Source organism: Nerophis ophidion, linkage group LG09 (assembly GCF_033978795.1).
Source record: "Nerophis ophidion isolate RoL-2023_Sa linkage group LG09, RoL_Noph_v1.0, whole genome shotgun sequence".
Lineage (NCBI taxonomy): Eukaryota > Metazoa > Chordata > Actinopteri > Syngnathiformes > Syngnathidae > Nerophis > Nerophis ophidion.
In genome coordinates, this window is record NC_084619.1 from 25,644,051 (window position 1) to 25,663,230 (window position 19,180).

A 19,180-nucleotide genomic window follows, 5' to 3' on the forward strand; every position below is an offset into this window, starting at 1 on the left:
CTCAAGGATCTGGGACTTTTCAATAGGAGATGTATTTCAGAAGGTGGGGCCTTGTAAAAAATATATCATTGTATGTGATTGGATAAACCACTTGTCCGTTATCTTGAATGACGTGCTACTTCAACCACTCACATGGAAATCAACCCGTGACGGTGATGAGAGCGACGCTGGGAAATCCAAAACAGAACAGCCGACCCATTGGATAACGACAGAGCGAAAAGTTATTAAATGCCTTCTAAGCTGTTCTCTGTTCATTTTTAAAGAATTAATATTCGATAGATTCGACAAAACAGTCGCAATAGCAGAATCAATGTCAGCACACGACTCCTCGCTGCATTGTTGTTTGAATCAAACTGTCGCTTTAGCGCTTTGTCACATCTATGAAATCCCGGCCCGGCGATCCTATTTGGTTCATTTTTTTTTTTGCTCTCTTGAAGGAGTTGGATTGCCTTCGAACCCAGATCCTTGTGTGGAGCTCAGCGAACTACAAGGATCTGGCGAGAGTCAGGTTAGTTACTGTGCAATAAAGACAATTAGTAGAAAATGGATGGATGGATAAGTCAATACACCACCTAAAGGGATCCTAGCAAGATTTGTTTTCGACATTTAAAACAATTCTTGTGGTCTATATTGCATGTAATGGTGGTTCTTTTGTCAACATTTTCCAAAGATTATGTTTTAGGATAGACTTTATTCATCCCACAACGGGTCAAATTAGGTGGTTGTAGTGCAGATATGGCAGCACTGTGACGTAGGGTTAGTGCATGTGCCTCACAACACCAAGGTCCTGAGTCAATCCCGGGCTCGGGATCTTTCTGTGTGGAGTTTGCATGTTCTCCTCGTGACTGCGTGGGATCCCTGTGGGTACTCTGGCTTCTTCCCATCTCCAAAAACATGCACCTGGTGATAGGTTGATTGGCAACACTAAATTGGCCGTAGTGTCTGAGTGTGAATGTTGTCCGTTTATCTGTGTTGGCCCTGCAATGAGATGGCAACTTCTGCAGGGTGTATACCGCCTTCCGCCCGAGTGCAGCTGAGATAGGCTCCAGTACCCCCCACAAGCCTAAAAGAGACAAGCGTTAGAAGATGGATGGATGGATAGTGCAGATAAGAAACTTCCACAACAAAGGTAATTAATTATGAAATCAGGAGGGAAACATTAAAGAACAAGGTCATAAAGGTAGTAAGAGAGCACAGGGCTAATGCAACCAGCTGTGCCATTTCTTTATACAGTATAAAGTGAAACACAACAAAAAGACAAATCCATATAGTGTACAACGGGGTAGCCTCTGCTGGGGTTGGGGGGTGCACGGCCAGAGACTGTATCAGATGCAACAAAGCAACCAAGAGTGCAGACTCCGCCGTAGGCTGCCCACGAGCAACCGGCCAATGTTTGGCCCAGTCGGATGAGCGAGACCACGTCAGAGGGGAGTGTCCAAGATACTATTCCGACGTTCAACACTAGCTGCGCAGCCCAGTCTCTTAAGCCACATCTCCCCCAGTTTCTCCACACTGACTCCGGTGTGGCAGTTGGTCTCCGGGGCAAACATGGCCATGTCCAAAAATGCTCCCCAAGGCAGACTCAAAAGTTCACAAAAAAGCACCAAAAAGCACTGCAGAAGTCACGAAAGTGCCATCCCTCGTTGCACAGTCCCAAAAGGGCCTGGACCGAACAGCAAAAAACACACAACAACAAGAGGGAACACCCTGTTTTCAGGAGTGCAGGGCGACACCATCTTGCGGATAAAACACAAAATGTTTTCAAGCCGCTTTCTGACCGTCTCTTCAAGATGCACCCTTTTTGGCTCCACTTCAAAAGCATCTTCTGGACAGATATACTACAAGTTCGAACTATGCACCAATTTTTATTAAAAATGGCAACTGAGGAGGATTCATGTATATCTACGAGCCGGTCTGCCCCACAACAAGAGGATAGAGAAAAAGAATGAACTTACTGACGTCATCAGTCTACAATGGTGAACTCGGGGAAATTTCTACCATATATGGAGATATCCACTGATGTCAAAAATGGGGAAAATTCCAAACAGGAAAGGTAAGGTTGTATTATAATTATCTCCGCCATTCCTCTATGGTTTGACTACAAAATTTCAGGACTTATGCAAATCCCAAATACTCAAAAACAGGTACCAATAGGTGGGAAAAGTTGGCCTTGCATAATAGGTCCCCTTTAAATGTAGGCAAAATGATAAGTATTTTCTGGACAAGGAAGTTCAAGGGGATATCAGTGAACAGACAGAAAGAGGAGTGGTAGGGGTAGGTTTAATTACTTCTTAAAATACACTACTAAGATAATACAGGGGATTGTCAGCTTGTCAACAGAGCTAAGCACCTCTTAGTCCAGGAGGATGATGAGTTCTCCACACTGATCAGCTGCTGTTTTGAGTGTATTTTTTGACTCATATTTTTGTGGTGACAGGTTTTGATGGTGGCCCTTAGCTTGATGGAGTCTGAACAGGTGACGGAGTGATGGTCTAAGGACTCACAGTCACGGAGGTGCTGCTGAGTGGAATGTTGCGCTGGTCGGTGCACCTTGAAGGAGGGCCACGGAGAGTCAACCATGCTGCTGTGGCCGTGGGTCACAAGGTGTACACCTTCGGGGGCTACTGCTCTGGAGAGGACTATGAGACACTGCGTCAGATTGACGTGCATGTTTTCAACACAGGTACGTTTAAACGAATATCCAGAAATTACTATCAACATGTTTTGTTTTTTTTCTCAAATGCGTGGTCGACAACCTGGAGTAACTTGAGCCAGACTTAGAGCTGTGCCAATGAATCAAATCTTCATAAAGATGCTCTTGGAAAAACAAGAACACTTTGCTATTGTTTCAAAATTTTATCAGATCCTTTGCCCTGGGCTTCTTGTTTTTGATGTCTCCTTTTACAGCTGTGTCTGTTGTTTCCACCCCAGCCGTTGGCAAATTTAAGTTATAGATATACAATCTCCGTTTCCATATGAGTTGGGAAATTGTGTTGGATGTAAATATAAACGGAATACAATGATTTGCAAATCCTTTTCAACCCATATTCAATTGAATGCACTACAAAGACAAAATTTTAGATGTTCAAACTCATAAACTTTTATTTTTTTTTTGGAAATAACAATTATCTTAGAATTTCATGGCTGCAACACGTGCCAAACAAGTTTGGAAAGGGCATGTTCACCACTGTGTTACATCACCTTTTCTTTTAACAACACTCAATAAACGTTTGGGAACAGAGGAAACTAATTTTTGAAGCTTTGAAAGTGAAATTTCTTTCCCATTCTAGTTCTATGTAGAGCTTCAGTCGTTCAACAGTCCAGGGTCTCGGCTGTCGTATTTTACGCATCATAATGCGCCACACATTTTAGATAGGAGACAGGTCTGTTTTGCAGGCGGCCAGGAAATTACCCGCACTCTTTTTTTACGAAGCCACGCTGTTGTAACACGTGCTGAATGTGGCTTGGCATTGTCTTGCTGAAATAAGCAGGGGTTTCCATGAAAAAGATGGAGCTTAGATGGCAGCATATGTTGTTCCAAAACCTGTATGTACCTTTCAGCATTAATGGCGCCTTCACAGATGTGTAAGTTACCCATGCCTTGGGCATTAATGCACCCCCATACCATCACAGATGCTGGCTTTTGAACTTTGCGCCGATAACAGTCTGAATGGTTCACTTCCCCTTTGGTCCGGATGACACGATGTCGAATATTTCCAAAAACAATTTGAAATGTGGACTTCTCAGACCACAGAACACTTTTCCACTTTGCATCAGTCCATCTCAGATGATCTCGGGCCCAGAATAGCCGGCGGCGTTTCTGGATGTTGTTGATGAATGGCTTTCACTTTGCATAGTAGAGCTTTAACTTGCACTTGCAGATGTTGCAATGAACTGTATTTAGTGACAGTGGTTTTCTGAATTTTTCCTGAGCCCATGTGGTGATATCCTTTAGAGATTGATGTCGGTTTTTGATACAGTGCCGTCTGAGGGATCGAAAGTCACGGTCATTCAATGTTAGTTTCCGGCCATGCTGCTTACGTAGACTGATTTCTCCAGATTCTATTAACCTTTTGATGATATTATGGACCGTAGATGTTGAAATCCCTAAATTTCTTGCAATTGCACTTTGAGAAACGTTGTTCTTAAACTGTTTGACTATTTGCTCACGCAGTTGTGGACAAAGGGGTGTACCTCGCCCCATCCTTTCCTGTGAAAGACTGAGCATTTTTTGGGAAGCTGTTTTTTTACCCATTCATGGCACCCACCTATTCCCAATTAACCTGCACACCTTTGGGATGTTCCAAATACTTGTTTGATGAGCATTACTCAACTGTATCAGTATTTATTGCCCCCTTTCCCAACTTCTTTGTCACGTGTTGCTGGCATCAAATTCTAAAGTTAATGTTTATTTGCAAAAAAAAAACATTTATCAGTTTAAAAAGCAAAATGTTGTCCTTGTAGCATATTGAGCTGAATATGGGTTGAAAATTATTTGCAAATCATTGCATTCCGTTCATATTTACATATAAAACAATTTCCCAACTCATATGGAAACGGGGTTTGTAGTAACAAGTTTTTTAATCGTTCAGAGAGAGATAATAAATGATCAAAATTTACTTTTAGTATTAACTTTAAATTTCTGGTCATGTAAGAAATGCATACAGTCCTTGAATGTAAAATAAACAGCACACGTTAACGTATGAATAATTATTATTGTTATGTGCCCTAGTGTCTCTACGCTGGATGAAATTGCCCCCAGTGAGGCCTGTGGGACATGAGCGTGCTCGTGAAGTGCCCTATATGCGCTATGGTCACACAGCAGTGCTCCTGGATGACACCATATACCTGTGGGGGGGACGTAACGACACAGAGGGGGCCTGCAATGTGCTGTATGCTTTTGATGTCAGTAAGTACACCTGAGCACACGGAGTCTCTACAGTCATACAATAAGAATAGGACTACAAATTCCAACAATGGATAGGGCTACAAATTCCAACTCTCCATTGACAAGAGTGGTAGGATTTATTTGATGGTGAAATACTTTGGGGATGATAAGTATTTCCTCCCCTGCTGAATTAGCAAGTTTACCCCCTTACAAATATACAAACCGTCCGAAATATGTATGGTAGGTTTTTTGCAACAGTGAGAGACAGTATGTTGAAAAAAAATTTGAGAAAATAAGATTACAGGGGATTCTATAAATACCAATATCAATATTCCTTATCATTACCAGTATTCATCTTTACTCTTAATCGGTGTAAATAAAAACGGGAAAACATTTGATTTTTTTTATTTTTTATTACCATTTTCTTATACCACCAGAGGTTTTACACCACCATCCTCATAAAACAACTCACAGCAGGAAAATCATTTACCTTTTAACACCTGCTTTTTAGGTATTAAACAAGTCAACTATGTTTGTAGTGCAAGGGCCAATGCAGTTGTTACATCATAATCATGTAAAGACCACACAGATCATCATTTTGTTACTTTTCATGGACTGCTAAAAGGACGGTAGCGCCGGTCGTGAGTAAGGTTTGTTCAAATTAAACTGACACTAACTCCTATTAACGTGCGTGACTTTATGGTACCTGGGAGGAGTAAATATTGTTGTGCTGCAAACTTTACGCGCCTTTTCTAGTTTATTACTTATTTGGGATTATTCCAAGCTGATTATCAGATCCTACCCTTGTCATTTTTTATTCGTTGCAGTGGCACCTAAAGTGAACTTGACAGCTCTACATGCCATAATTCCAACAGTCAGCTGGATAGCAGTATCATTGACCGTACCAAAAAAAATACCTGTATTTGGTATACATCGCTACCTATGATGATTCTAATCTACATTTAACACACTTACTTTTGTGTAAGTTATATTTCGAGAAATATTTATTGGATCTGCTTTGGTGTAAATGCTGAGAGTTTTGCCCCACAGTAACATTTATACCCTTTTTAAGTCTGTCTGCAAGCTCTTTATTTGTGTAGGCATTTCCAGATAGCGATTGAAACTGTCCACTCCCCGAAAATGAAAGGATTTTAACTGTGCCTTATAGTCCAAAAAATACGTACAGACCATCTCATTCGATGCGTTTTCTTTATTTTCATGACTATTTACATTGTAGATTGTCACTGAAGGCATCAAAACTATGAATGAACACATGTGGAGTTATGTACTTAACAAAATAGCGTGATATAACTGAAAACATGTTTTGTATTTAGTTTCTTCAAAGTAGCCACATTGACAATCTACAAGGTAAATAGTCTTAAAAATAAAGAAAACACATTGAAATGAGAAGGTGTGTCCCAAATTTCGACCTGTACTGTATATATAAATATTTTCAAATGTTCCATACTTTAAATTATTCAACAGTTTCAAACTCAAGTTTTGTTGTTTAGTCTGTTATAGCTTCCTTTAATCAATGCAAACTGAAGTGTTTTTTGATACAAAAAATGTTTATCAATGCTCAGCTGTGTGGCAAAAAAAAATTGTCACCCAATTCAGCCCTTGAGTCAAAAAAATTGGACACCCCTGCTTTAATAGGTCAGTAATTCATAATAACACTGATTATGATGCATTATTAATTTTGGAACAATGAATGCAGCACAGTGTAAGAGGGGTTAGTGCATCTTCCTCACAATACAAAGGTCCTGAGTAGTCCTGAGTTCAATCCGGGCTCAGGATCTTTCTGTGTGGTGTTTGCATGTTATCCCTGTGATTGCGTGGGTTCCCTCCGGGTACTCCGGGTTCCTCCCACTTCCAAAGACATGCACCTGGGGATAGGTTGATTGACAACACTAAATTGGCCCTAGTGTGTGAATGTGAGTATGAATGTTGTCTGTTTATCTGTTTTGGCCCTGTGATGAGGTGGCGACTTGTTCAGGGTGTACGCCGCCTTCCACCCAAATGCTGCTGAGAAAGGCGCCAGTGACCCCCCGTGACCTCAAAAAGGGAAAAGCGGTAGGAAATGGATGGATGATTTTTCCAAAAACTCTCACTATCCCTTCTTGCCGAAAATTTTACTAACTCCTAAAAGTGTTATAATTACCGTTAGTCACAAATGTTTTTTTTTTTACTTTAAACACTTCAAATCTTTCAGCAGCTTCATACCTATTCATAGATACTAAGTTTTTGTTATTTTTTTGTCTTTTTTGTTTTTACTAAAAAAAGAACAAACTAAAACTTATTTTATGGGAAAAACACAAAATATGCAATATAAAGTGGCACAGAGCAGCACAGTGGAACAGTGGTTAGAGCTCGTGCCTCACTGTGGGAAGGTACTGGGTTCGACTACTGAGGTCGGGGTCTTTTTGTGTGGAGTTTGCAATTCCTTCTTGGGACTTGTGGGGTTCTCTCTGGGCACTCTGGCTTCCTCCCACCTCCAAACACATGCACCTGGAGATAAACTGATTGGCAACACTGAATTGGCCCTATTGTGTGAATGTGAGTGTGAATGTTGTCTGTGTTGGCCGTGCCATGAGATCGCTACTTGTCCAGGGTTTACCCTGCCTTCCGCTCAAGTGCAGCTAGGATTGGCTCCAGCCACCCTTGTTTTTTTTGTCATAGGTGACTCTGGGGTTAAATGTAGATGATGGTCAATTACTCTTTTGTTTGCAAAATTGTCTCCAATAACAAGATATCTTCCATACTGGAGTATGTGTAGACATTTTGGTAGGCTTTGCACGTTTTAGCTGTTCATAATGAGGTGTTATCAGTTGGAAGTGGGCCGGAAATAATGTATCTTTCTTCATAGATAGCCACAAATGGTTCACGCCCAAAGTTTCCGGGACAGTTCCAGGGGCAAGAGATGGCCACTCTGCCTGTGTGATGTTGAAAGCGATGTATATATTTGGAGGATATGAGCAGCTGGTAAGTCTTTGCCCCTCATTTACCTTTAGATATGGACACAGGGGAAGGGTAATAAGGAATTTAATGCATTTCGTTTGCCACACTCTAGGCAGACTGCTTCTCCAATGACATCCACAAACTGGACACCACCACCATGATATGGTCTTTTATTAATGCCAGAGTGAGTTGTTTGTATACCAAATATTATTATTATTATTTTACATTTGTCATTGAACAAATGGTTTACATCATTCATTGTTTTTATGAAGCTTTTCACTTTTTGCTAAATAATCTGTCCACATGCCAGGTCAAATGATAAAAATGTAAAGAGCAAAGGGATTGCACAAGTACTCCTTGATCATAGTGAAGTGAAGTGAATTATATTTGTCTAGAGTTTTTCTCTAGTGATTCAAAGCGCTTTACATAGCAAAACCCATTATCTAAGTTACATTTAAAATAGTGTGGGTTGCACTGGGAGCATGGAGGTAAAGTATTTTGTATAAGGACACAATGGCAGTGACTAGGATGGTAAAAACGGGTGTCGAACCTGGAACCCTCAAGTTGCTGGCACAGCCGGTCTACCAACCAAGCCACGCCGGACCACCTCATAATAGAAGATTACTCTGTAAAGAAATGTGCATTTCCTACACCTGCAGTTTTACAGTGTCACAGGTTTTGAGTGAGCAAGCTTTTAGTCGGCCAACTGCTAGACTCTCTCCCAGACATCTTCCTACTGAAGATGTCCAAAAGGATAAACCACTGTGTTTATAATTATCTATTTTTGCTCGTTAATCTGCATTTTGATAAGTCTCACTTACAGCGTAGGTGGATTTTTAAAAATTTTGTGATAAAAAGAGTGGTACTCATTTATCAAGATTTTAAATGTGGTAGAAATTATTATTTTTTTAAATTATTAGTATTGAAGCACATTTTAGCACAAACAACATAGGTGTGAATGCTTTGTGGCATTCACACAATAACTGCTATTATGTCTTACTTTGTCATTTATTAGTGTTTCCAGATTTACATTTTTTTGTGGATTTCATTTAAAATTTCACCAAGCTTTGAGTGAGTATTATTTTAAATATGCCAACTGCTACAAATATTTGGCATTGTACAGTATAGCTTTGACGTGTGTGTGTTATCAACTGAATCCACTAGATGGCAGCATTTTTCCTGCAGTCAATGTTGGAGGAAAGTGTTCGAATACCACTACTAGTGTGTGTTAAAGGTTATGAAATAAAAGTAATAAATATTTTGAAATTAATTTTGGATAATTGTTTTTTTGTTTTGTGTTTTTCCCTTCCAGGGTATTCCAGCAAGCTGGCGTGACTTCCACTCAGCAACCATTATAGGCACAAAAATGTTCGTATTTGGAGGGCGAGGAGATCGTTTTGGTCCGTTCCACTCCAATAACGAAATCTACTGCAATATGATAGAAGTGTTTGACACACAGACCAACTGCTGGCTGAGCACTCCCTCAACACAACCATTGCCTGAGGGACGGAGGAGTCATTCAGCCTGTAAGGACATTAAGCCCAGAACATTTTAAATGACTTTCATATTTTAAGACGCAATGCTGCAAAAGGTATCATCATCATGTTCAAACAGTGACCTACTTTACCTCTTTTGTCCTATTGTATGTCTAGTTACCTACAAGGGAGAGCTGTACATATTTGGAGGATACAATGCTCATTTGGACCAGCACTTCAACGATCTCTGGAAATTCAATCCAGGTTTGTATTTTTCATATAGTGTTACTCATTTGGTGCTGCATGCTTTTTTTTTTTTTTATCACAAAATTTATAGTAGTGGCTCATCTTCAAAGATAATTACAAATGGTGTTGATACTGGCATATATTGACCTACTTTTTATTTAGTTTTTTGTAAACTACACAATGTGGGTATTTAATTACATTGTGCTGCATAAACTGATTGTGGGCATGTGTGGTATCAATAGGACAACCAACACAGACACCCCCAGGATTTCACAGGCTTTTTTGAGATTATTACAACTTTTGAAGTGATTTTAGGTGTTTATTGTAACGGGCACATTTATAATAACTCAATATTTAGGTGTTATGACCATTTTAAGCATACACGGCGCATTAATTAAAATAATGCATCACAACGTTTTGTTTTCTTCATCACGGATTTCTGCTCACTGAAGACTTGATGAAAGTGATACAGACCCCTTCACGCATGACTGAGGTGTCACTCAACTAGTTGTGAGTCAATGTATCATCCCAAAAGTTACGAAAATATTTTATGAAGGTTGAAAATGTACTTAGTGCAACCATAATATACTTTAAATGGTTACTTGCTGAGATCGGCCTGCCACCCCAAAAAAGGAACAAGCGGTAGGAAATGGATGGATTACTTGCATTATTATTATCTATTACAAACCCCGTTTCCATATGAGTTGGGAAATTGTGTTAGATGTAAATATAAACGGAATACAATGATCTGCAAATCCTTTTCAACCCATATTCAGTTGAATACACTACAAAGACAAGATATTTGATGTTCAAACTCATAAACTTTATTTTTTTTGCAATTAATAATTAACTTAGAATTTCATGGTTGCAACACGTGCCAAAGTGGTTGGGAAAGGGCATGTTCACTACTGTGGTACATCACCTTTTCTTTTAACAACACTCAATAAACGTTTGGGAACTGAGGAAACTATTTGTTGAAGCTTGATCTACAGCTTAAGTTGTTCATAATGCGCCACACATTTTCAGTGGAAGACATGTCTGGACTGCAAACGGGCCAGGAAAGTACCCGCACTCTTTTACTACGAAGCCAGGCTGCTGTAACACTTGGTTTGGCATTGTTTTGCTGAAATAAGCAGGGTGTCCATGGTAATGTTGCTTGGATGACAACATATGTTGCCCCAAAACCTGTATGGACCATTCAGCATTAATGGTGCCTTCACAGACGTGTAAGTTACCTATGCCTTGGGCACTAATACACCCCCATACCATCACAGATGCTGGCTTTTGAACTTTTCGCCTATAACAATCCGGATGGTTATTTTCCTCTTATTTCCGGAGGACACCACGTTCACTATTTCCAAATATAATTTGAAATGCGGACTCGTCAGACCACAGAACACTTTTCCACTTTGCATCAGTCCATCTTAGAGCTCGGGCCCAGCGAAGCCGGCGGCGTTCCTTGGTGTTGTTGATAAATGGCTTTCGCTTTGCATAGTAGATTTTTAACTTGCACTTGTAACTGGTGTAGCAACCAACTGTAGTTACTGACATTGGTTTTATGAAGTGTTCCTGAGCCCATGTGGTGTTATCCTTTACACACTGATGTTGGTTTTTGATGCAGTACCGCCTGAGGGATCAAAGGTCCGTAATATCATTGCTTCCGTGCAATGATTTCTCCAGATTCTCTGAACCTTTTGATGATTTTACGGACCGTAGATAGTAAAATCCCTAAATTCCTTGCAATAGCTTGTTGAGAAAAGTTTTTCTAAAACTGTTCGACAATTTGCTTACAAATTGGTGACCCTCGCCCCATCCTTGTTTGTTAATGACTTAGCATTTCATGGAAGCTGCTTTCATCCCCAATCATGGCACCTAACTGTTCTCAATTAGCTGCACACCTGTGGGATGTTCCAAATAGGTGTTTGATGAGCATTCCTCAACTTTATCAGTATTTATTGCCACATTTCCCCACTTCTTTGTCACGTGTTGCTGGCATCAAATTCTAAATTTTATTATTATTGCAAAAAAAAAATGTTTATCAGTTTGAACATCAAATATGTTGTCTTTGTAGCATATTCAACTGAATATGGGTTGAAAAGGATTTGCAAATCATTGTATTCCGTTTATATTTACATCTAACACAATTTCCCGACTCATATGGAAACGGGGTTTATATATTAATAATAAAGTATGCAGCCCTACTACTCAGTGACAAATGTTAGTGGCAAAAATGATTGTTATTGGCCAGGATATGCAGGTAAATTGTTTGGATTGTACAAAGTTGATTGGTTTTGCTTAGATTTTTGGAATTTTGGGGGATTGTAATATTGCAAAATCTTATAAGACTTATAGTGCAAGCGAAAGCTTTAGCAGACTGTATTTGTATTCTGTTACTGCATTTTACCTTTTATCCACTAGATAGCAGCACTTCAGTTCCAATTGGAGCTGCAACTGGAGTAGTTTTTCTCTCCTGTCCTTCCCTAACAAAAAAATGGTGTCCCATCCTTCTGGTAAAATGAATCCTGCTCCCATTTGGAATGACTCCTGCTCCAGTACCAATCCCTTTTTTTTTTTTTACTTCATCTTAGTCTTTGGCTAATACATTGAATTTGGTTTGATCTTGTTCCTATTGTTTTTTTAATGACTTTGTGTTTTGCTGTTTTTTTTATGTATATGGCAACAAAAACAGTTACTCTGCGGTAATACAATATCTATAACATGATATATACATCCAGTATGTATTTTCGTTTGCGGAATAAAGATTTGTTTAGTTGATATTTTTCAGGAATTTGCACTGCAAGTGTACACCACTGGTGTGCTTGATTAATTTAAAGCATGTTTTGCATACTACGCATTTACTCTGTCACAATCAACTCATGAACTTTAAGAATATTCAAGATTTCCTTGACAGTTTGGTGAGTTTGATGTATATGTCGTAAGTTTTTACTTTGCTTTGTAATCTATTTTACCACATCAGTTTCTCTATTGTCATATGCTTGCTCCATTGCTGCTCTTCAAATCATTTTGGCGGAAAGCACTCAGGCCTCTGAGAATTTTACTTGTTTTGGCTTACATTGCAGTGTGGGCTTACTGAAAGAAAATTACGAAATGGGAGCGCCTGTCCTAGCTTCTAATTTCGATTGGTTGGCTCTTACTCCCATCTGCTTCCATTAAATGTATTCTCTTGTACTGTCCTGATCACGTAATTAATAGTACATTTGACTACCTTCTTGCAGGTTTCCCTCGGGATTCCCTTGACACGTGGGATTTCCGGAAAAAATGTTAGCGTTTAGTTCAAATCCCAATTGAATTGCTTGTCACCATAGAAATGCAATGATGCTGTTAGCAGTGTTCCGTTTGAAGACACTGTATAAAATGATAGAAATGGAGAGCACTAACATGGTGACACGGCCAGAGCATCTTATATTCATGAAATATTTATGTTTGTATTGGATAAAGGTTATATGATTGACATTCTGTGTGTTAGCATTAAACTAAAATAGTTGTGGAATGAAACTGAGTTATTCCAGACATCTCTTGCTGTGATAAAGCCACTGTCTTTATGTCTAGCTATTTAATGCAGTAGACTTATTCAGCCTTTTTCCTCAGTTGTATTACTCAATGCAGTCTCCTGCAGGATTTGTCTCTGCCGCACAGACAGTCTTTGTGTAAACTGGTAGTGAGATGATTTATGGTAAAATAGTTTCGGTTAATGCTATCTTTACACATTGAATAAAATGTAGTTCTGTTACCTTAAACACAAAGTTATATATATTAATGGACACATTTGAATTGACACTAGCGGTAGAAAATGGACGGATTGATGGATGGCTCCACAATTGTTTTCATTTCTCCATATGAACAATTTCATTTGAAAAAATGTCATTAAAGTTCTTAAGAAATTATTATCTAAGAAGAGAACAGTATTTATTATAACAAAAGTACTGTCTGCATATAGGCACTGAAATGTGGGGGGAAATGATTCTGTTTTGTCTAATTGTACATTTGAAGATGTTCAACACAAAACTAACAAGGGCTTGACAATCTTAATACCCAGTCTATTATTTTTCCGGGTTTACAGGCATCTCTGTTTAATTGAGTAAGTCTGTGTGTAGAACAATATGCCTGCAAGTCTGTTGAGAGATGTCATGTGTCATTGATGTATTGCTATCTGCATGTACAGATGGATAGTGCCACTTTTAACCTAAGGAAACTAGACCGTTTCTTTAAATGTTTCCGTAGCAAAAAAAGGACAGGCCTGAAGCCCATTTTATATCTTACTGCCATTTGATGCTGTGATAAGGCGGAAACCTCCCTGAGAGTTTGTGTGTGCTCACTCAAGTTTGTAGGGACTTAGTCTGCAAATTCAAGGGACTGACTTGCTACGCCAGTTCACAACTAGTAATCTGTGGACAACTTGACAAATTCAGAAAATTGCGTCCTAATAATATCTAGTAACATAATTCATCAGCATTCTAAAGCAGCTGGAGTAGATTGTGAAATATATATATACCAGTGAAGTTGGCAGTTTGTGTAAATTGTAAAAAAAAACAGAATACAATGATTTGCAAATCCTTTTCAACTTATATTCAATTGAATAGACTGCTAAGATAAGATACTTAACGTTCGAACTAGAAAACCATTTTTTGCAAATATTAGCTCATTTGGAATTTGATGCCTGCAACATGTTTCAAAAAAGCTGACACAAGTGGCAAAAAAGACTAAGAAAGTTGAGGAATGCGAACACATATTTGGAACATCCCACAAGTTAACAGGCTAAGTGGGAACATGTGGGTGCCAGGATTGGGTATAAAAGCAACTTCCATGAAATGCTCTGTCATTCACAAACAAGAATGGGGAGGGTCACCACTTTGTGAACAGATGCGTGAGCAAATTGTTGAACAGTTTAAGAACAACATTTCTCAACGAGCTGTTGCAAGGAATTTAAGGATTTCACTATCTACGGTCCATAAGAACGTCAAAAGGTTCAGAGAATCTGGAGGAATCACTGCATGTAAGCGATGCTATTACGGACCTTCGATCCCTCAGGCGTTACTGCATCAAAAAGCGACATCAGTGTGTAAAGGATATCACCACATGGGCTCAGGAACACTTCAGTAAACCACTGTCAGTAACTACATTTTGTCACTACATCTGTAATTGCAAGTTAAAACTCTATTATGCAAAGCGAAAGCAATTTATCAACAACACCCAGAAAAGCCGCTCATCTAAGATGGACTGATGCAAAGTGTAAAAGTGTTCTGTGTTCTGTTAAGGTCACATTTAAATTTTTGGAGGGAAACTGTGGAAGTTCTGTCCTCCGGAACAAAGAGGAAAATAACCATCTGGATTGTCATAAGCGCAAAATTCAAAAGCCAGCATCTGGGATGGTGTGGGGTTGTATTAGTGCCAAAGGCATGGGTACCTTGCACATCTCTGAAGGCACCATTAATGATGTACATGTACATACATGTACATGTCTTCTTTGAAGTCTTTAAAGTAAAGTGTTCCGACACTTTGGACGACTTATGTCGTAGACTTTTTTTCCATTGAAGCGATAACCTCGAGATGTTTCACCGCTGAACTACCTGTACTGTTTCCCTCCGCCATTTTTCGAACGTTTTTACAAAGGAGACGGCGTCACATGAGCTGCACATGACACATCATTGGCTGACTCACTGCCACCACATGAGACTTAGCCTCAGCGCAGCCCTGGCGCTGTTTTCTACAGTTTTTGTACTTATTTTGATCATTGTTTTTCAGCTGTTTGTAAATGTTGCAGTTTATAAATAAATGTTTAGGAGAAAAGAAAAAAAAAGCCTCCGCGCATGCGCATTGCATACATCCAACAAATTGATGACTAAATTAATCGCCAACTATTTTTATGATCGATTTTAATCGATTTAATCGATTAGTTGTTGCAGCCCTAATATATATATATATATACATATTTATACATATATATATATGTATATATATAGATATATATAGATATTTATTTATACAGTATACATATGTTGATGCATATATATATATATATATATATATATGCATACATATACATATGTAGTTGCATATATATATATGTATATACTAGGGGTGTGGGAAAAAATCGATTCGAATTTGAATCGCGATTCTCACGTGCAATTTAGAATCGATTGTCATTTTTTTTTAAATCGATTTTCTTTCTTTTTTTCTTAAATCAAATGATTTATTTTTTATTTTTTTAATCAATCCAACAAAACAATACACAGCAATACCATAATGCAATCCAATTCCAAAACCAAACCTGACCCAGCAACACTCAGAACTGCAATAAACAGAGCAATTGAAAGGAGACACAAACACGACACAGAACATACCAAAAGTAGTGAAACAAAAATTAATATTATCAACAACAGTATCAATATTGGTTATAATTTCAGCATAGCAGAGGTTAAAAATCCATCCCTTATTGACATTATCATTAGACATTTATAAAAATAAAAAAAAAAGAACAATAGTGTCACAGTGGCTTACACTTGCATCGCATCTCATAAGCTTGACAACACACTGTCCAATGTTTTCACAAAAATAAAATAAGTCATATTTTTGGTTCGTTTAATAGTTAAAACAAATTTACAATATTGCAATCAGTTGATGAAACATTGTCCTTTACAATTATAAAAGCTTTTTTTTTTAAATCTACTACTCTGCTAGCATGTCAGCAGACTGGGGTAGATCCTGCTGAAATCCTATGTATTGAATGAATAGATAATCGTTTTGAATCGGAAAAATATCGTTTTTGAATCAAGAATCGCGTCGAATCGAAAAAATCGATTTATAATGGAATCGTGACTCCAAGAATCGATTTTGAATCGAGTCGTGGGACACCCAAAGATTCACAGCCCTAATGTACACATACAGTGGGGCAAAACAGTATTTAGTCAGCCACCGATTGTGCAATTTCTCCCACTTAAAGTGATGACAGAGGTCTGTAATTTTCATCATAGGTACATTTTAGCTGTGAGAGACAGAATGTGAAATAAAATCCAGTAATTCACATTGTAGGAATTTTAAATAATTTATTTGTAAATTATGGTGGAAAATAAGTATTTGGTCAATAACAAAAATTCTACTCAATACTTTGTATAATAACCTGTGTTGGCAATAACAGAGGTCAAACGATTACTATAGGTACCAGGTTTGCACACACAGTAGCTGGTATTTTGGCCCCATTCCTCTATGCAGATCTTCTCGAGAGCAGTGATGTGTTGGGGCTGTTGCCGAGCAACACAGACTTTCAACTCCCTCTACAGATTTTCTTTGGGGTTGAGGTCTGGAGACTGACCAGGCCACTCCAGGACTTTCAAATGCTTCTTACGGAGCCACTCCTTCGTTACCCCGGCGGTGTGTTTGGGATCATTGTCATGCTGGAAGACCCAGCCACGTTTCATATTCAAGACTATAACTGATGGAAGTAGGTTTTGGCTCAAAATCTCACGATACATGGCCCCATTCATTCTTTCCTTAACACGGATCAGTCGTCCTGTCCCCTTAGCAGAAAAACAGCCCCAAAGCATGATGTTTCCACCCCCATGCTTCACAGTAGGTCTGGTGTTCTTGGGATGCAACTCAGTATTCTTCTTCCTCCAAACGCAACGAGTTGAGTTTATACCAAAATGGATACATGGATGATACAGCAGAGGATCGGAAAAATGTCATGTGGTCAGTTGAAACCAAAATAGAACTTTTTGGTATAAACTCAACTCGTCGTGTTTGGAGGAAGAAGTATACTGAATTTTTGTTATTGACCAAATACTTATTTTCCACCATAATTTACAAATAAATTCTTTAAAATTCCTACAATGTGAATTCCTGGATTTTGTTTTTCACATTCTGTCTCTCACAGTTGAAGCGTATCTATGATGAAAATTACAGACCTCTATCATCTTTTTAAGTGGGAGAACTTGCACAATCGGTGGCTGACTAAATACTTTTTTGCCCCACTGTATGTATGTATGGATATTTTACCTTCCAAAATTATTTCAGATAGTAATAACATTTGTCATGTATTCATACTCTACAGAAGCCTTTTCTTGGAAGAAAGTGGAACCCAACGGGAAAGGCCCATGTCCTCGAAGAAGACAATGCTGCTGCATGGTTGGAGATCGAATCATCCTCTTTGGAGGAACCAGGTGACGCAAAGTACCTATTCTAAATAGTTAATTGTTTGAACAATGACATAGTTATGGTATTCATTTATTTTGAACACACATGCAGTTATGATGTAGTGGATCACATTTTCAGTTTCTCATTACAGCTTGTCTGAAAATACAGTAAGTAGAAAGAAGCAGATCTTAATTAAATCGTATCCCTTTTTGTTTCATAGCAATTTCTAGGACATTTGTTTGTACTCAATTTGCATCACAAACAGTAAATAAATAATTGAGTAAATAAGTAAAAAAAAAAAGATAATAAATTAATAGTTAAGTTGTGATTCACTTAATGAGATAAGATTATCTCATTGTTAAATAAGGTTATAGATGTCCATCAGGGTTCTTCTTCCTTGTACTTTGTGAACACTGAGTCTGAACAGTTTTCTAAACTGTTATAGTACAGGGATCCCAGACATGCGCTATTTTGCGGAACTCCGCTATTCTCTTTGTCAAAGTGGTATTTAAAAAAATAAATAAAAAAATTGAACGCCTAACTTGGCCGCCATCCGGTGCACCTTGGTTAGCTAATATTGTTGCAAAATTATTTGCAAATGTGTATCTCAATCCAATTTGCAGGCATGTGTGTCTGTAAATAAATCCCAGTGTGTGTATTCAGATCTGTGTGTGTGTGTTCTAGATTATTTTAAGCTTTATGTCTGTCCCGAATCAGAAATAACCCTCGATAAGCTGTTTACATTCATGTGACTTTTGCAACACTTCTGCCATGTAAAATTTGAGCGTGCGCATACTGATTTGTGAGCGTGTCACACAACTTTTATGCCTGCGTTCAGAAGCAAATGCGTGTAATACAATCTCTACGTGCGTATCTATGATCTGCCTAAAGCAGGAACCTTCTTTTTTTTTACAGATGACATTTGCGACACTTCTGCAGTTTGCTATTTGAGAACGCGCATGCAGATTTGTGAGCATGTAACACAACTTGTGTGTGCGCATTCAATGCGTGTAATGCAATCTGTTTGTGCTTATCTAAGGTGTGCCTACATTTAACCAACCACAGAATACACCACGCAATTTAAACCAATCAGAAACAACGTATAGCTGAGGTTTGTGAAAGATAGACACCAAGACCCCCCTTTGATGTATGTGGGGTGAGAGACGTGTGTAAGTGAGTGGGCAAGTTAGGAGAGAGATCGCTAGCATGTTCAGGAGTGTTAATAGAATGGTGCATGTCCGATTGGCTTTGTGGAAAACATAAGTAAAGAGTTGTAACAAATCTACGGGCTCGCGTTTCCGACCAAAGAGCGAACTGTTTTTCAGTTTAGTTTCAGTTTATTTTGAACATGCATACTATACAATGTAATGCATCACACAATTCCAGTTGTTTCATTACAATATATATATGTATGTATTTATGTATATATATTTGTACATTATGTATGTATATATGGCGATAT

General features: G+C 38.5%; 1 protein-coding gene across 7 annotated transcripts in view; it reads left to right on the plus strand.

The window, feature by feature from the left end:
* The window catches only part of klhdc3 (kelch domain containing 3), a 55,351-nt gene that overhangs the window by 2,089 nt on the left and 34,082 nt on the right, over positions 1-19,180 (plus strand). For 3 of the 7 annotated variants that reach the window (XM_061910670.1, XM_061910674.1, XM_061910672.1), the window contains exons 2-9: positions 438-508; positions 2,438-2,683; positions 4,733-4,909; positions 7,755-7,870; positions 7,959-8,030; positions 9,159-9,372; positions 9,499-9,585; positions 17,636-17,744. In XM_061910670.1, coding sequence (XP_061766654.1) covers positions 2,530-2,683; positions 4,733-4,909; positions 7,755-7,870; positions 7,959-8,030; positions 9,159-9,372; positions 9,499-9,585; positions 17,636-17,744 — 929 coding nt within the window. In that variant the 5' untranslated portion in view covers positions 438-508; positions 2,438-2,529. Of the gene's footprint in view, positions 1-437; positions 509-993; positions 1,130-2,437; positions 2,684-4,732; positions 4,910-7,754; positions 7,871-7,958; positions 8,031-9,158; positions 9,373-9,498; positions 9,586-17,635; positions 17,755-18,633 lie in introns of those variants that run through there. The other 4 variants (XM_061910675.1, XM_061910676.1, XM_061910673.1 and 1 more) reach the window with 4 other exon arrangements.